The 14,223-nt window shown below is 57.9% G+C and overlaps 2 protein-coding genes across 2 annotated transcripts; both read right to left on the bottom strand.

Moving 5' to 3' along the window:
- Positions 1 to 1,896: 1,896 nt before the first annotated feature.
- On the bottom strand, positions 1,897 to 7,370 carry CDC20 (cell division cycle 20). Its single transcript, XM_065841816.2, has 11 exons — positions 7,278 to 7,370; positions 6,773 to 6,975; positions 6,110 to 6,255; positions 5,259 to 5,355; positions 4,623 to 4,751; positions 4,046 to 4,242; positions 3,592 to 3,686; positions 3,034 to 3,265; positions 2,788 to 2,913; positions 2,507 to 2,624; positions 1,897 to 2,164 (listed from the first exon to the last, which is right to left on the bottom strand). The coding sequence occupies exons 2-11, from the start codon at positions 6,969 to 6,971 to the stop codon at positions 1,986 to 1,988; spliced, it is 1,518 nt and encodes a 505-aa protein (XP_065697888.1). The 5' UTR covers positions 6,972 to 6,975; positions 7,278 to 7,370; the 3' UTR covers positions 1,897 to 1,985.
- Positions 7,371 to 7,544: 174 nt separating this feature from the next.
- MPL (MPL proto-oncogene, thrombopoietin receptor) lies at positions 7,545 to 14,163 on the bottom strand. Its single transcript, XM_065841815.2, has 12 exons — positions 13,123 to 14,163; positions 10,885 to 11,017; positions 10,400 to 10,575; positions 9,926 to 10,191; positions 9,693 to 9,849; positions 9,400 to 9,529; positions 8,903 to 9,075; positions 8,657 to 8,799; positions 8,341 to 8,500; positions 8,074 to 8,161; positions 7,866 to 7,953; positions 7,545 to 7,776 (listed from the first exon to the last, which is right to left on the bottom strand). The coding sequence occupies exons 1-12, from the start codon at positions 13,364 to 13,366 to the stop codon at positions 7,585 to 7,587; spliced, it is 1,950 nt and encodes a 649-aa protein (XP_065697887.2). The 5' UTR covers positions 13,367 to 14,163; the 3' UTR covers positions 7,545 to 7,584.
- Positions 14,164 to 14,223: the final 60 nt, after the last annotated feature.

Genomic DNA, 14,223 nt, shown 5'->3' on the forward strand with positions numbered 1-14,223 from the left:
CTTGGACCTCCCCTGCTCTTCTGCAGGTGGCCAAATAGAGATGTAACACCCCTTGTACTGGGCTCAGCTGCTGCAAGCTGTTTATTTTAAAACACTGCCCCCCCTAGCAACAGTAAGTAAAGGGTGCACACTGGCTGGCCTCAGCACAGCATAGAGTGGTGCCAAGACTGCCCACCTTTGAAGGTTCCAGCTGGCTTAAAGCTCAGGAGGCAGAGCAGGAGCCTGGTGCCAGGTACAGTGTGGTACTGTGTGTGCTTAGGGGAAGGTGAAAACAGTTAATAATAATCTACCCTTGGCTAATCACAGGCTGATGGGTGGTACAAGCTTTGTTGAGCTGCTTTGCATAGGGCAAGGTACTAATCTGCCTGTGCAACATCCCTGGTATTCCCAGCTGTACCAGTGCAGCCTCATAGCCCCAGCATGCAGGGCAGCTGTGGCTGTCCTGGCTCTTGCTCAGGTAAACACTCCTAATATGCTACCTTCAATTTGCACCAGCATAACTGAGCCTGGAAAAAATACATTTTCCAAGTGCTAAGGATCCAAGCTCTGCTAAAGGTCAGTTGAGTGCTGGTGCCTGCTTCCCTGCATGCAGACTCTGCTTGACACCAGGGCTTCCCCTCAGCACAGGAGGAGGGCAGGGATCAGGGCTGCTGGAGGAATATATGACTAAGGGCTGTGCACTGGCTCAGTGGTGCTTTACAACTCTCCTGCCTGATGTCCACACTCACTGTGGCAATGTTAATTAACCTTTTGTTTCGTATCAGGCTTCACACCATTGCCAGCCCCTTTCTGGCCATTGTTGCTGTATATTTCCAGCCCCTGTCCTCCCTTTTGTTTACAATAGCATTTGGCTCCTAAACTCAGTACCGAACTTTGCAAAAACAGCTATTCTGCCCTACTGCACTGCAGGGGCAGGCAGCATTTTCTGCAGCAGAGGCTGCATGAACCAGAAAAAGCTATAATGTCACCTGCACACAGCATGTCAGTCTTAGTCTGCCAAGAGCAAGTCACCAGACTGCTCTGGCATGCATGGTCACTGCTGGTAGTTGCCTGAAGGGGCACAGTAAGGCCCACCTGGCCAAGAGGCTGGATATGGTAGGAGCTGGGGCCACAGACATACTGTCCTCTCAATTGAGCCTTGCTCCTCCTCACCACAGCTGAAACCAAAGGAGGCAGCAGGGACCAGTAGAGAGCTGGTTGACCACTCTGGGGAAGCTGAAGCAAGTCAGGGGTACTTCTTCCTAGCCCCAGTGTGGGGCTGGAGCCCTGGGAAGGGTCCATTTTGATGCACTCTGATCAGGGATGGAGGGCTAGGAAGTCACCCAGGCTATAACCCTTCACTCTAAAAGAAAACAAGAGTATAGTCAGTGATAGAGAGGCCCTTTTGTCCCCTAACACTTCATGTTCTCTTAGCAGAGCCAGGATACCACAACCAGTATCCAGCCACAGGCCAGGCTGCTCTATGATTCTCATTTGAGCAAGCTGAGAGGTACAAAGAAAGCTAGGTTTTCCTAGCAGAGTGTTGGTAGAGAAGAGGCCAAGTGGGGACTCCTAAGGCAGGCTATACATCAGCTCCCTTTGGAGGGGCCTTTCAGTGCTACAGCTTCACCCTGTGGGGTACAAGTCAGCCACAACCCATCCATTGGAGCTGCTGTGCTTGTGTTCAGCATGAAGATGTGGCAGGTGACACACACCTGCCTTAGCTAGGACAAATACAAAAGTACAGCCATTGCACAGCATCCTTCTTTTCCCAGTACTTCAGGGCTATGCTGGGCTCAGGCTGACTGCAAAATATCCCTGAAGAACAGGAACTCCACCACTTACCCAGATCTCAAACCTTAGGGAAGAAGGGCTTAGTTCTGTAACCCATGGCCTTTTCTTCCATCAGACTCCATAAAAAGGCAAATTAAATCAGTTTATTAACATTTAAAATACTGTACAGTGTGTGAGCCAAATTCCCATGCTCCCCAAAAAGCCCTGTGCACTTATCGGATGCCCTGGTGAATGATGCTGCTTTTGGCACTGTTTGCCTTCTCTTTCTCCTTCTTCTTTATGGGGTCCATCTCAAAACAGCGCCAGAGCCGCAGCGTTTCATCAGCAGCTGCTGAGGCCACTGTTGCACCATCAGGGCTCATAGTCAGGTTCAAAACTCTGGCCGTGTGACCTGAGGAGGAGGGTGTGCAGTCAGGGCCAGGCTTATCACCATGTCCCCTGGTTCCATCAGAATGATCTAAGTTTGCCCCCATATGCCCAGTGAGCTCCACCAGTTTGCATAGCTGCCCCACACCATGCTGCAGCAGCATGAATTCACACCCTAGGCATGCATTTGAAGCAGCCCTGTTTCTTCAGCAGCTCACAGGAGTGCCTCCCTGTAGCAGCATGGCCCTGCACCCCACTCTGCATCAGTAATGCTCAAAGCTAGACCACCAGTCTGCATAAACTAAGGATTACATCCACCTTCAGCTTCTAGCAGCCTTCCCTTTCGCAGGCAAAGGGCCCAGCTTACCTCGCAGCTCAGTGACCTTGGCCATAGTTGGATACTTCCATATCACCAGCTGATTCTGTGCAAAGCCATGGCCTGAGATGAACTCCCTGTAGTTACTTGACCATAGGATAGAACATACCTGGTAAGAGACAGTAACACAGGTAAGACAAGCTGCTGGTGCTGATGCTCACCACGCAGAGATCAGCAGGGTCCCCTCCTTTCCCATGCCTCTAGGCCTCAGGAGCTCTGAATAGGTGACCTGCCAGAAGGTGTTTGTCACCAAGATGATGTTCATGTCTCACCTGAGAACGGGCATCAACAGCACTGAGGCAGGTGCCAGAACACACATTCCAGATGCGGATATGTCTGTCACTAGTCCCACCTCCGGTGGCTAGAACATTTGACTGCCACGGACACCACGCCACAGCCTGAGAGAAAAGGGTTAATTTTAAGACACACAGAAGGCAACCTGTGCATGGCCAGTGCTGTGTGTCTGCCTTGCACACAGCCACATGCTCACACCTCACCCACAGCAGCTCTGCACTCACCTTGACAGCACCCTGGTGCTGAGTGAATGTCTGTATAGGAGCAAAGTCTCCACTGTCCCCCTGAGTACATGGCCAGATGTTCACCAGGTTGTCATTGCCACCACTGGCCAGGTAACGGCCATCTAGAGACCACTTGAGTCCGCACACCTCTTGTGTGTGGCCAGCAAGTGTGGCCACGTGATGCTGAGCCACTCTGACATCGTGGTGGTGGATATGGCCTGTCCGTGCCCCACTGCAGAGAGAAGGCTTGCAAGGTCAGGCTGATGCATATTTTCACCAAAATCCATGTTTATGCTGTTGCAAGACTACCATATCTGCTACTGGGTTTCAGCCAGTGTTACCTGCATCGCTGGCCTGATGGTGTGAGTGAAGCAGCCACAGAAACTCTTCACAAAGGCAAAAGAGAGGCTTTCTCCCCATAGTCCCAACAGAACAGGTTAAGTAATAACCACGAGCCAGGACAGAAACTCTTCCCTGCCATCCCTAACCCACACCACTCACAGATCCAGGACAGGAATGTGCAGCACCCAGACACTGCCCTTCTCCCACCCCCCTTACCTGGAGAGGATGTAGCTGTTCCAGCTGAGGGAGCCCACACGGGAAGAATGGCTGGTCATATTTCGAAGACGTTTCTGATGTTCTATGTCCCATAGCTAGAGAGGCAGAGCAATAAGTTCTCCAGAGGATGAGGAAACCCACCCCTGTTGCTTTGCCCTAAGGAACCTCACTGCACAGTCTCCAGCATTGAACCTTGTCAGTATGGGAGCAGAGATCCATTTGTTCTCATGCTACTGGACAAGAGGTAACTCCAGGTGTCAGCCCCAAAACCAAACTCTGCCTTGCTGCTGCAGTTGGTCACTGGTTGTGCCTGGATGTGGACATTTCCACCCCACACCAGTCAAGACAAGTCAGAGTGCATTGCATCCTCCTTGTGCCAGCCAAGCCTTTGTCCCAAGGCCCCACAGCTCCAGCAATCCCTGGACAACACCTCTAGTTTTACTCCTGCACTCACCTGGACCTCAGCATTACTTGTGCCAACAGCAAGGTAGTTTCCTTCTTTAATCCATGACACAGAAGAAACATAATCATCTGAATGCTCCATCTGCAGCAGTTGGATAATCTCCCCGGTAGTGTGATTCCACAGATAGACAGAGCCGTCCAGAGCCACTGCCAGGAAGTTCTGAGAGCTCCAGTCAATGAGATTCAGATCTACAATTTGGAAGAGGAAGACAGGTCACACTGTGCTTACCTGGAGAACCCTGCTCCTCACCAGTGCCAATGCCAGGCCTTCCACCTGCACCAAGTGTGTCACACACACATGCAGCTAAGGGGCAGCCTTCTGGGTGTCACCATGTCCAGCTAGTGGGGTCAAGCAGCCCTGATCAAAGTCACTTATGTGGCACTCCAGACCATTGTTCCTCCTAGGCTATTCAGGGATACTCCAGAAGTGACCTGTGCCACTGATACTGAAAACAGACACTGAAGCAGCCCAGTTAGAGCTCTAGTTCCTTGGACCACACTGTCCTAGGAACTGCACCCCAGTGCAGAATTATCTCAGTGCCCTGCACTCAACTTTGCAGCCTACTTACAATAGTCATTGCGGATCTCTGGTGCATCCAGGATTCTGTCCGGTATTGAGGGAATGTATCTGCTATTCTTCCTGCTGGATCCAGGCGTTGTTTTCTGACTGTAGAGCACTTTCAGGTTATTCTGATAGCCTGTGTGCAGAGAAACAGACTTGTTAACCTGAGTTACTATTTTCTCCCAGCTGAGTGCTGCTCACCCAACTAGAAATCCCTTCGAGTGAAAATGAAGTCATGAGAGAAGAGAGCAGTGTGTAGAAATCACTGGCAGTATTAACTGCTGAACCAGGCTGAGCTCCAGTTCCCTAATTCACAGGAACAAGTTTAACTGACAAGCACTTGGTTTTCTGTATCTCATTATGTTTAGCGATGGTTAAGCTACAAGGTGCACAGGCCAATAGGAAGGTTTGTCACCTGCAGCACCAGTCAGCAACTGGCAGTCATTTCAGCTCTTGTAAATAAACTCACTGTAGCTGTTATACAGCCCCTCAACCTCAAGAAACATAAGGAGGGAGACTCCAGTGTGCACAGGAGCGCTGAGAAACCAGTCAGTCTCTCCAATGTCTATACACAGGGCCTCAGCATTGCTGTTCTCCAGCCCAGATCTCTCCTGAGTCAACTCACACAGACCCTGTATCATACCTTCAGGAGCATTCTGTGGCTTTCCACTGAGGCGGAGGATCTTTGCCTCTTCTATATCAAAGCCATTCAGATTCACTGCCCAGGCTTTCTGTTGCTCCTGCAGAAATAAACCACCATCAGTGAAATGCACTCAAAACACAAAGCCCATGCTGCATTTCAAACCACAGCTGGCAGGGCATACACCTAAGTCCCCTTTTCCCAGAATCAGGAGATGCACAGCTGGGCTGTGGGGGTCAGCTACAGACAGGCAGCTCAAAGTAGTTTTTCTTTAGACACTGGACACTGTCCTGCTCACTTTTTCATACAGAAGAGCGGCAAGTTCAATGTCTCATTGCCAGTGGGGAAAGCCATAGTGGACCAAATGCCTCGTAAACAGATTTCAGAACACAGTGTACACATTCCAGAACAGCTCCCCATGCAGAAATTGTGCTAGAACAGCTACCACCAGCAGTTTCACTGTGCACAGGCTCACAGCTTTGTGTCTCTGTAGCCTGCTATCTTTTAAAGCCTCAGGAGCCCCAAGTTTAATTTTGCTACCAGAAGTGGCACAGGTTAGAGTGAATGGAAGCAGAGGCTCTATGCTTTTCCATGTGCTTTGGGAAGGGTCCCAGCAGAGCAGCTACACTCAGGCTCCTGTGTAGCAGATGCATACTCATTCCATTCGCAGGCTCTACATCTTCTACCTCATCCCAGGGTCCTGAAGCCCAGAGCTGGAAGCACTGATGGCTGGGGCTGTCAGCCCCATACACCCACTTGATAAAACTTACAGTTTGCTTCTCTGTGAAAGGCCAGGAAGAATTAGGTGTTTGGTAGTGATCATTGTAGTAACTGTAACTTAGCAACATGCTCACCTTCTTGGTAGGGGACTCCTCAGCAGGGTCATTCTCTTTGGTTAGGAGGAAGTTTGCCATATCCATCTGCATAGTGCTGCGGTTGGGAATGTAGCGATCCCCCCCCGCCTTTGTCGGGGTGCTCTGTATTTTGGATCCAGATTTACCTGTATTCACGTGCATTAATATTGTATCACACCTATTGAACAGCTTTCAAGAGACAGCAGACCCAGCACTTTTCCACATCACACCTGCCAAACAATCAGGACTTAGTTGTGACTTGGATGGCATGAGCTCTTTAAGTCTTACTTCTTACTGTAAGGATACTAAGCCCTGGTTAGGGACTGCCAGAAGGCAATTCCTTGGGTCTAGTGCAGCAACTCCAGGGTTCACAGGTAAGGGGAAGATGCAAAAATACTGTTACAGTATGTAAAACAATCAACAGACAGTTCCATCCACACTTGTCCCAACATACAGCTGTGCCAGCAAGGCTCAGCAGTTCACCCAGTCCCAGTGCACAGAGCTCTGCCCACCTCATGCTGGGGTGGGTGACTCCCAGGAGCCGGGCAGTGTAGCCCACCCCCCCGGCAGGCCGGGCATGGAGCCCTCAGCCCCGCGGCTGCCGCACGCAGCCCAGGTGACCCTCCTCCCTCCCAGCCTCCGCCGCTGGTCGCCGCCGCTCACCGGGTGTCCTGGACGGCGTCTTGCTGGAGCTGTGGGAGCGGTTTGCCGGCTTCATGGGCGACACGCCGGCGGCGGGGCTGGGCCCGGGGCCGCCGCTCTCCTTGGCCTTGCGCTGCCACCGCGCGGGCGGCGCGTTGGGGATCGGCGTGTCCAGCTTCAGCAGCCCATGCAGGTCCGCCTCGAACACGAACTGCGCCATGGCGCTGCGGGCGAGCGGCGTCAGCGGGACCCTGCGCAGGGCCCAAGCCGACCTGCAGCCCCCTCCGGAGGGGCTTGGGGCCCTCTACCGCCACAGCACACCCCCGCCCCAGGCTGCTCCGCAGGAGCCCATGCAGATCAACCTCCCTCCCTCCCTCCCTCCCTCTCGCCCGCCCCTCAAGGCCCCCTTCGCCACCAGGGTTCGCTTCGCCTCAGGGTGCGCCCCCCACACTGCCGACCCCTTCCTAGGCCTCCCCCGGACCCTCACCACAGAGTGCGGACCCCCCGGCGGCCGCACCGCCCTCACCTCAGTTCCGCAGTTAACACTCGCGCAGCTGCCCCTCGCCGCAGAATTTAAACCCCTCGCGGCCGCTTCCCCCATTGGCTGCTTCAAACCAAACCGCCGCTCGCTGCCATGGCGACCAAGGCGCACCGCGTCGCGATTGGCTGGGCCGCGCGGCGGGGCGGCTCCCCGTGCCGCGGCGGGTGGGTAGCGGGGACGGGGCGGGGGCAGCGGCAGCGCCGCTCGGTTTCTCGGGGGGCCGTGGCGCCGCGAAGGAGAGAGGAGACCCGGTGGTTGCGCGTTTCGTTTATGTCGGGGCGGGGAGCACGGGTCAGGGCGGCCCGCGCGGCTCCCAGCCGCTCATGAGCAGGTAGGACTGGTTGGCGATGTCGGTGCTGGGCAGCCGGACAGCAGCGGCCTCCGGCAGCGGCAGCGCGGCCGCTCCCCCGCGCGGGCCGGGCAGCACCTCCAGCAGGCACGGCAGGACGGCCTCCTCCGGCGGCTGCTTGTAGAAGGCATTGGCCTGGGGGGACACAGAGGAGGCGCGATGGGGGCTGCATTCGAGCTGCCCCGGGGGTATCAGCCGCCGCGGGCGCTGCCCCGGCCCCTCACCTGGCCGTGCTTGCCGCTCTCGTGGAGGAAACTGCCCAGTGCGCGGTGCAGGTCAGGGACGGGGGGCCAGAGCTTCTGCTTCATGTTGCTGGATGTGGGGAAGGCAGCGTCCAAGGCAAACCCCAGGCTGGGGTGCCCTGACTGCCCCGGGCAGGGTGCCCGGGCCTGGTGCTGGACCCCCTGCACCTGCCCAAGGCACAGCACTTACCTGTACAGGGAGGGGAAGGTGCACCGCAGCCCCAGGAGCACTCCTGTGAAGAGCAGCGGCACCACCGTAACACTCGGGATGATCCAGCCTGCATTGGAGGAGGGATGCTGGGTCTGTAGCCCTCCCTATACCCACCACTACAGAGCCCTTCGCAGCCCTGTCACCCTCTGCCCAGTGCTCCCGATCCTACTTCCAGCACTCTCAGGCTCCTGCCCTTGGCTGTGTTGCTCCTGTGGTGGCAGCCATCACTCCTGCCCCGTCCCTTACCTGCATCGGCCATGGCATCAACAACGACAGGTTTGGACCAGGCGCTCCAGCTGCCCTGGTACCATGGCCCACTGGGCTGAGCCCGCACCTGGGCATGGTAGCGGGCACCTGGCCGTACATCCAGGACTTCTTTCCTGGCTGCCCGCGGGACCTGCAGGACCTGTGGGGCAGAGCTGAGCTGGAGATGACGGATGTTGTGGGGCAGCCAAGTGCCAGCACTGGCGCAAGGGTCTGTCCTGCCTGACCCCAGCTGGGCCATGTGCCAGAAGCAGAGGTGGGCAGGGCTGCTTGGGGGACCTCAGGCCGTGCCTTTTACCTTCCAGTCATGGCTGTTCTCCACAGCATAGCGAACCTGGTAGTCCAGCTGCTCTGCCAGCGCCTCCAGGGGTGGCAGCCACTGCAGGCTCAGCCGGCCCTGCGACACCGTCGCCTGCACGAACTGCGGGGCATCTGTGAGCACTGTCAGTGACAGGGATGTGTTGCTGCCATGGTACGGGACATGGGATGCTACATCCCCTGCCATCCAGGCAAGGGCAGGGGCCCCAGTAGTGTTGGGACTCACCGGCCTGGTGCAGCCAGAAGGGCTCCTTAAAGTAGCTGAGTGTGGGTGATGTATGGGGCCGGGTGACATTCACCAGGATGGAGATGGCGCTGCCAGTCCTGGGCTGGAAGGTGCAGGTGTGGGTGCCCTCTGCCCCCACACTCACCTCCTTGCACTGCTGCCATGCGTCTTCCCTGCATGAGGAGCGAGGAGCCAGTCAGTCCCACTGTGGTGGCCCCATTCCCCTCACCTGCTGCCAGACCTGCTCTGGGGCCACCCTGTCCTTGCAGCCAGCGCTGCCTCGCTCCTCCTGCACTTTCCCAGGACAGCCAGTGCTGCCTGTAGTTGGAGGGGCTATTTGGACAGGAGTGACAGTGAGGAGGTGCAGGGCCGATGGTGGTAGGTCAGGGCATGGCTGGGTGGCACAGTGTGGGATGTGGGACACCGAGCAGGGCTGGGGATGTCCCTGGGATGCGCTGCCCTCTACCTGAGCTCCGCATCCCCACCATGTCCCCTACCTTGTGCTGGGCCTGCTTGGAGGTGGCCGATAGAAGAGCTGGTGGGAGCCGTGGGGCTCTGCGGGGTCCCAGCTCCACTCACAGCGCATGTGCTGCAGGTCAGGGGTGCTGCAGTTCAGCCCGATGTCTCCTGGGCAGGTGAGAGCCGGGGGCAGGGAATGCTTCCCCCTGGCCCTTCAAAACCTGGGTGCTGCATCTTGCCTGCCCCAGGAACCCCCACCCCTCACAGCCCCAAGTGTGGGCGCCTCCCTGCTGTGCCGGCCAGCACCCCAGTGGTGGGGATGGCCGCTCACCGGAGGAGTGGGGTGTCTCTGCAGCCACTGCCTGCGACCAGGGCCCCCAGACGCCATCCATGGAGGTGCCGTCGGGCTTGCTGCGCACCTGGATGTGGTACCTCACCCCTGGCCATAGGTCCCGGAGGACCACCCAGGTGTTGGCCTGGACCAGCCCCTGCAGAAGAGGGGCCAGTCTGAGGAGCAGCTGTGGGTCCCAAATTCCCCTGCCCATCCCTGGCCCCTCTATGTACCTGACCTGCTCCCAGGAAGGCTGCAGCTGCCCCAGTCATGGGTGTGTGGGTGCTGATGGCTGGATGGGTGGAGGGGTCACCAGGGTGCTGCCCACCGAGCTCCAATGCGGTGCTGCAGGGCATCTCTGCAGAGCTGGCAGGGCAGCACTGCACCTCATAGAGGAAGAAGTTCGGGTAGTCGGCGAGTGGTGGCTGCCATGACACATAGAGCTGCCCCGTGGCCCCGGCCCAGTGGGCCGTGATGTTTGCTGGGGGGGCAATGAGACCTGTGGGGAACACGCCAGGGTGTTTGGTCTCCTGCAGCAGCTCCTGTCTGGGCACTGCCTGGTCCTGCCGGGGCACACCTGCAGGTTGCCTCCGGGGGTGCCTCCGTGCAGGGTGCTGCCAGCCACCAGGGTGGGCAGAAAGATAGGGGACCCATATCTGGGGACCGTCCTGGTGTCACTGGAGTGTTGCCTGGTGAGAGGGACTCACCCACTGCATCCACACTGAGTTCCCGCCAGTACTTGGTCTGGTTGGTGGTGGCATCCAGGACACGGAGGTGGAGCTGGGTGAAGAGCCGCACGTCCTGGCTGGGGAAGACACAGACGTGCCGCGTCCTGCTGGTCCCGTGGTGCCACGTGGAGACTGTGCACGCTGTGGGCACATCCCTGAGGAACGGAGAGGGGGGTCCTGCAGCACCCTGTGCCTCCTGCCCAGAGCCAGGGTGGAGGAGAGGGGACTTGGGGCACAGCTCCAAGATCTCACTGCAGGGCACCATCCCCATGGGACTGAGGGGCAGCCAAGGTCCCAGCCCTGCCACAGGGTGTGCAGTGGCTGCTGTGTGTCTCCCATGGGCTCTCCACTATCTTTTCTTGCAGCTGGGAGTCACTGGGATGGCATGGAGAGCTGCAGCACCCTGACCCTGCTGCTCTGTGTGGGCAAGGGGGAAGCTGGGCTGTGTCTCCACCACCTCCTACCTGCTGTACCAGTAGTAGAAGTGGCACGTCCTGCTTGCCGCTGCTTCCTTCTCATCCCAGAAGCAAGTGAGATCCTCGAAGGAGCGTGAGAAGCAGAGGATGTCCTCAGGCACCCCTGCCAGCAGTGCAGCATCTGGGAGAAGTTCGGGCATGAAACTGGTCACATACCCCTCCCCATCCCACCTGTGCTGGCTCTCTCGCCCCTGAGGCCAGTCTGTGCAGGTGCCTGGGGCAGTGTGGACATGGCCGTGGGCATGGCTGTGGCACAGGTGTTCGCCAACTTGGCATGGCGGGGAGGGACATGGCACGTGTGCTGGCCACTGGCTCTTGCCAGGGTCCTGGCTGGCAGCAGGGCTGTCCGCTGGCTGGCCCCGCTGCTCCCCCCTCTTCATCATGTGCAGTCCTTTGAGACAAACAAACATCCCAAAATAGCCCTGCGGTCGGAGGGGGACTCAGGGCCCGGCGATCAGAGGGAAGCACCCCTGCCCTGCTCATGCCGGAAGGCACACGGAAGTGAGATAAGGAGGAGCAGCGCTCCAGGGACAGGGAAAGGGCCTCGGGGCTGATGTGGGGACATGTGGTACTGAGCAGGGGGTGATGCTCAAACCCTGGCCCAGGGACTGCTTGGGGAGCTGTGGGTTTTTGTGGCCCACTCAGCGAGCTGCCCTCCCAGTCATTGCAGGGATGAACTGGAGCATCACACGCTGCATTGTCAGAGAAAAGTGGACAGCCCCAAAATGCAGATTTGTGATGCATAGGGGTGGCCTTGCTGCCCCCAGCATTGCTCCAGTACTCTGTTCTCTCCCACTGCCTCTGCACTGGGATCTACTCCAGCCTTCCTCCTCCTCTTCTTCCTGGGATGTGCCCCTTCCACAGGGGCTGCCCCCAGCTGCAGGACCCCACAACCAGCCCCCTGTCAGTGCCTGGCCCTGTTCCATGTGTTGAGTGCATCTGTTCTCTGCTACACACCCCGTGCACTGCCAGTTGCACCCACCCTGGCTGAAGAATAAGGGGCAGTCCCCAAATGTCCTCACCATCTTCTTGGTGTCCCTCTGCTCTTTCCAGTCCCTTCCCTTGCCCTAACTCCCCAGTTCTGTTCCTCCTTTCCCATCATTTTGTTTCCTTCCTCCCCCAGCCCACGTCCCCTCCCTGCAGACCACAACCCCCCCACCTGCTCTTCCATTTTTGCACCCCGTTGTCCCCACCTCAGGCCTCATGCCAGCTCTGTGACCGCCCCCAGCTCCTCGCACCAGGGGTTGGGGTGGCCAGGTGCCAGCAGCCCAGTGGCAGAGGGACCCATAGCATTGGTGGGAGGCCACATGGGTCCTGTGGGCTACCAGAGCACCTTTGGTGGGTGCAGGCTGCTTCTTAGGAAGAGCAGCCTCCCGTGCCTGCAGCCCACATCAGCACGCTCCGGCAGCGCTGCCAAGCTGTCGGTGGGCTCGGGGCACAGGGGTATCGCAGAGGCTGTAAGCAGGGGGAGGATGAGCCCAACCTCAACCTTCTGCCCACTGGCCCTGCAGGGGTGACTCAAGTTGTGCTCCTGAGCTTGCTGTGGCCAGAGAGCTGGGGTGGGGCTGGAGAAACGCGCAAGAGATTGACAGGCTTTTATTCAGTTAATGCTTTTTATGGTGTTATGTAAAGTGTTAAAAGGGGTGAGGAGGTGCTCAAAGAAAGTCTGGACATGCCTGAAATGGGAGAAAGCTGGGAAGTGGCTCTGCCAGGTGCACTGAGCCAGGCTGGGGCCAGCTACTGGCTGAGACAAAGATGCTCAGCGTGACAGTAAGATCACGGCAAGGCTAGTGCAGGACCGTTGGGATCAGCCTGGCAGTGTCACCACGTTAGCCACAGTGCAGAACCATGCTGTCAGATGTTAGCTTGAATTTGGCTCAGACCCTCATCATCGTAACTCCAAAGACTTTTGATGTCTCATGAGCTCCTCTGCTAGCTGTGTGGGACTGGGAGCTCCAGGCTGCCATCCTGAAGGGGTGCTCAGGGGCTGCCAGATCCCGCCTATTGAAAGCAGGGATGTCCCTTTGCTCTGGACACCCCAGGGTGTCCCATGGGTGAGAAGGGCTCTCTATCACCCACCCTTACCATCCCCTGCACACCCTTCTGGGACACCCCCTCCCCAGCCCTGAAGGTTTTGGTTACTGTGGGGTGCTCGCTGCCCATGCCCAGCATTCCAGCTCCTCTCTGGCCCATCCTGTGGGGGAAAAAGTGGCCTCAAGGACCTACCTTGGGATGTCACCGGCTCAGGGGCTGACATCAGGCTGCGCAGGCTGAGCAGGATGGCGGGGAGCACCGAGAGCAGCCAGCCCCGGTGCAGGCAGGCTGCCATCCTGCAACCCGTGTGCCAGGGCCGCTCTTGGCCCTTCCCAGCGCCCCAGGAGCTGCTGCAGCTCCTCTGGGCGATACCTTTATCTGGGAAGTGGCTGCTGTGCAGCTCAGGAAGCCTGGCTGGAGGCTCCCCCCGCCCCATCGCCGGCACTTCCCCGTGCCCAAAACCACTGTGCTGTGGCCCCTCTGCTGCCAGCAGCAGTGCCAAGAGAGACTGCTCCTGTCAGATAGGCGGCACGTCCTGCCCTTGTGGCTACCGGCATGCTGAGAGGCTGGGGTGGGAGGAAAAACATCCCCTGAGAAACCAGGGAGGCCCCTGTGTGGGGCAGGGCAGGGTGCTGGGGGCTGCTGGCACACGGGAGCATGGACATGGGGTGGTTGCTCCGGTTCCATCCCACCTTGTGCCACCCAGCACTGGTGTGTGCTGGATCTGCTCTGGTTGTGCTGGTGGGAGAGCTGTGGGCACAGGGGGCATTGGCAGGGCCCACACGAATGCTAGTGGTGCTGGTGCAGGAGTGGGGCCAGCATGGTGGGGTCTTGCAGACATGTTCAACTTCATGCCAGTCCACCACCGCTGCTCAGCATGGGCAGCCAGAGGGGTGTCCCACCCTGCTGGGGCACAGCTCCATGGTGCAGCCCAGGGAGCACCAGCTAGGGCATGAGGAGCCACTCGCACACCTCTCCCCACCGCGTTGAGGGTGGGTTGGCTTCTCCTTGCCCTGCAGCCGGGGACAGCACTGTGGGTACTGACGGGAGATGAGAACACCCAGCACCAGTTTGTCACAGTCAAATTTTGTCAAACCAGTCCCACTTCCTTCTCTATCTGGCTACTGGGCTACCAGAGCACCCTTGGTTTGAGCACAGCTGATGACGCTACCTCAGACTCTGTTCCCAGCCGGCAGCAGAGGAGATGCAGACGTGGTGGTACATGTCAGGCTGCCTGTGAGGGCCAGTCCCCATTACCATTTAACTGAGAACCTCAGCGATGGGGCAGAGAGG

This window comes from Patagioenas fasciata, chromosome 6 (genome assembly GCF_037038585.1).
Source record: "Patagioenas fasciata isolate bPatFas1 chromosome 6, bPatFas1.hap1, whole genome shotgun sequence".
Classification (NCBI taxonomy): domain Eukaryota; kingdom Metazoa; phylum Chordata; class Aves; order Columbiformes; family Columbidae; genus Patagioenas; species Patagioenas fasciata.

Excerpts from the sequence above, each read along its gene's own strand:
- CDC20 (XM_065841816.2), bottom strand. The coding sequence starts at position 6,971 with ATGGCGCAGTTCGTGTTCGAGGCGGACCTGCATGGGCTGCTGAAGCTG. Across the intron at positions 4,243-4,622 it reads AGAGATCCGCAATGACTATT|ATCTGAATCTCATTGACTGG; the intron begins GTAAGTAGGCTG and ends TCCAAATTGTAG. Across the intron at positions 2,914-3,033 it reads AGCACCAGGGTGCTGTCAAG|GCTGTGGCGTGGTGTCCGTG; the intron begins GTGAGTGCAGAG and ends CTTTTCTCTCAG.
- MPL (XM_065841815.2), bottom strand. The coding sequence starts at position 13,366 with ATGGGGCGGGGGGAGCCTCCAGCCAGGCTTCCTGAGCTGCACAGCAGC. Across the intron at positions 9,076-9,399 it reads CCAAGCAGGCCCAGCACAAG|GGAAGACGCATGGCAGCAGT; the intron begins GTAGGGGACATG and ends CTCCTCATGCAG. Across the intron at positions 7,954-8,073 it reads ACCTTCCCCTCCCTGTACAG|CAACATGAAGCAGAAGCTCT; the intron begins GTAAGTGCTGTG and ends CCCCACATCCAG.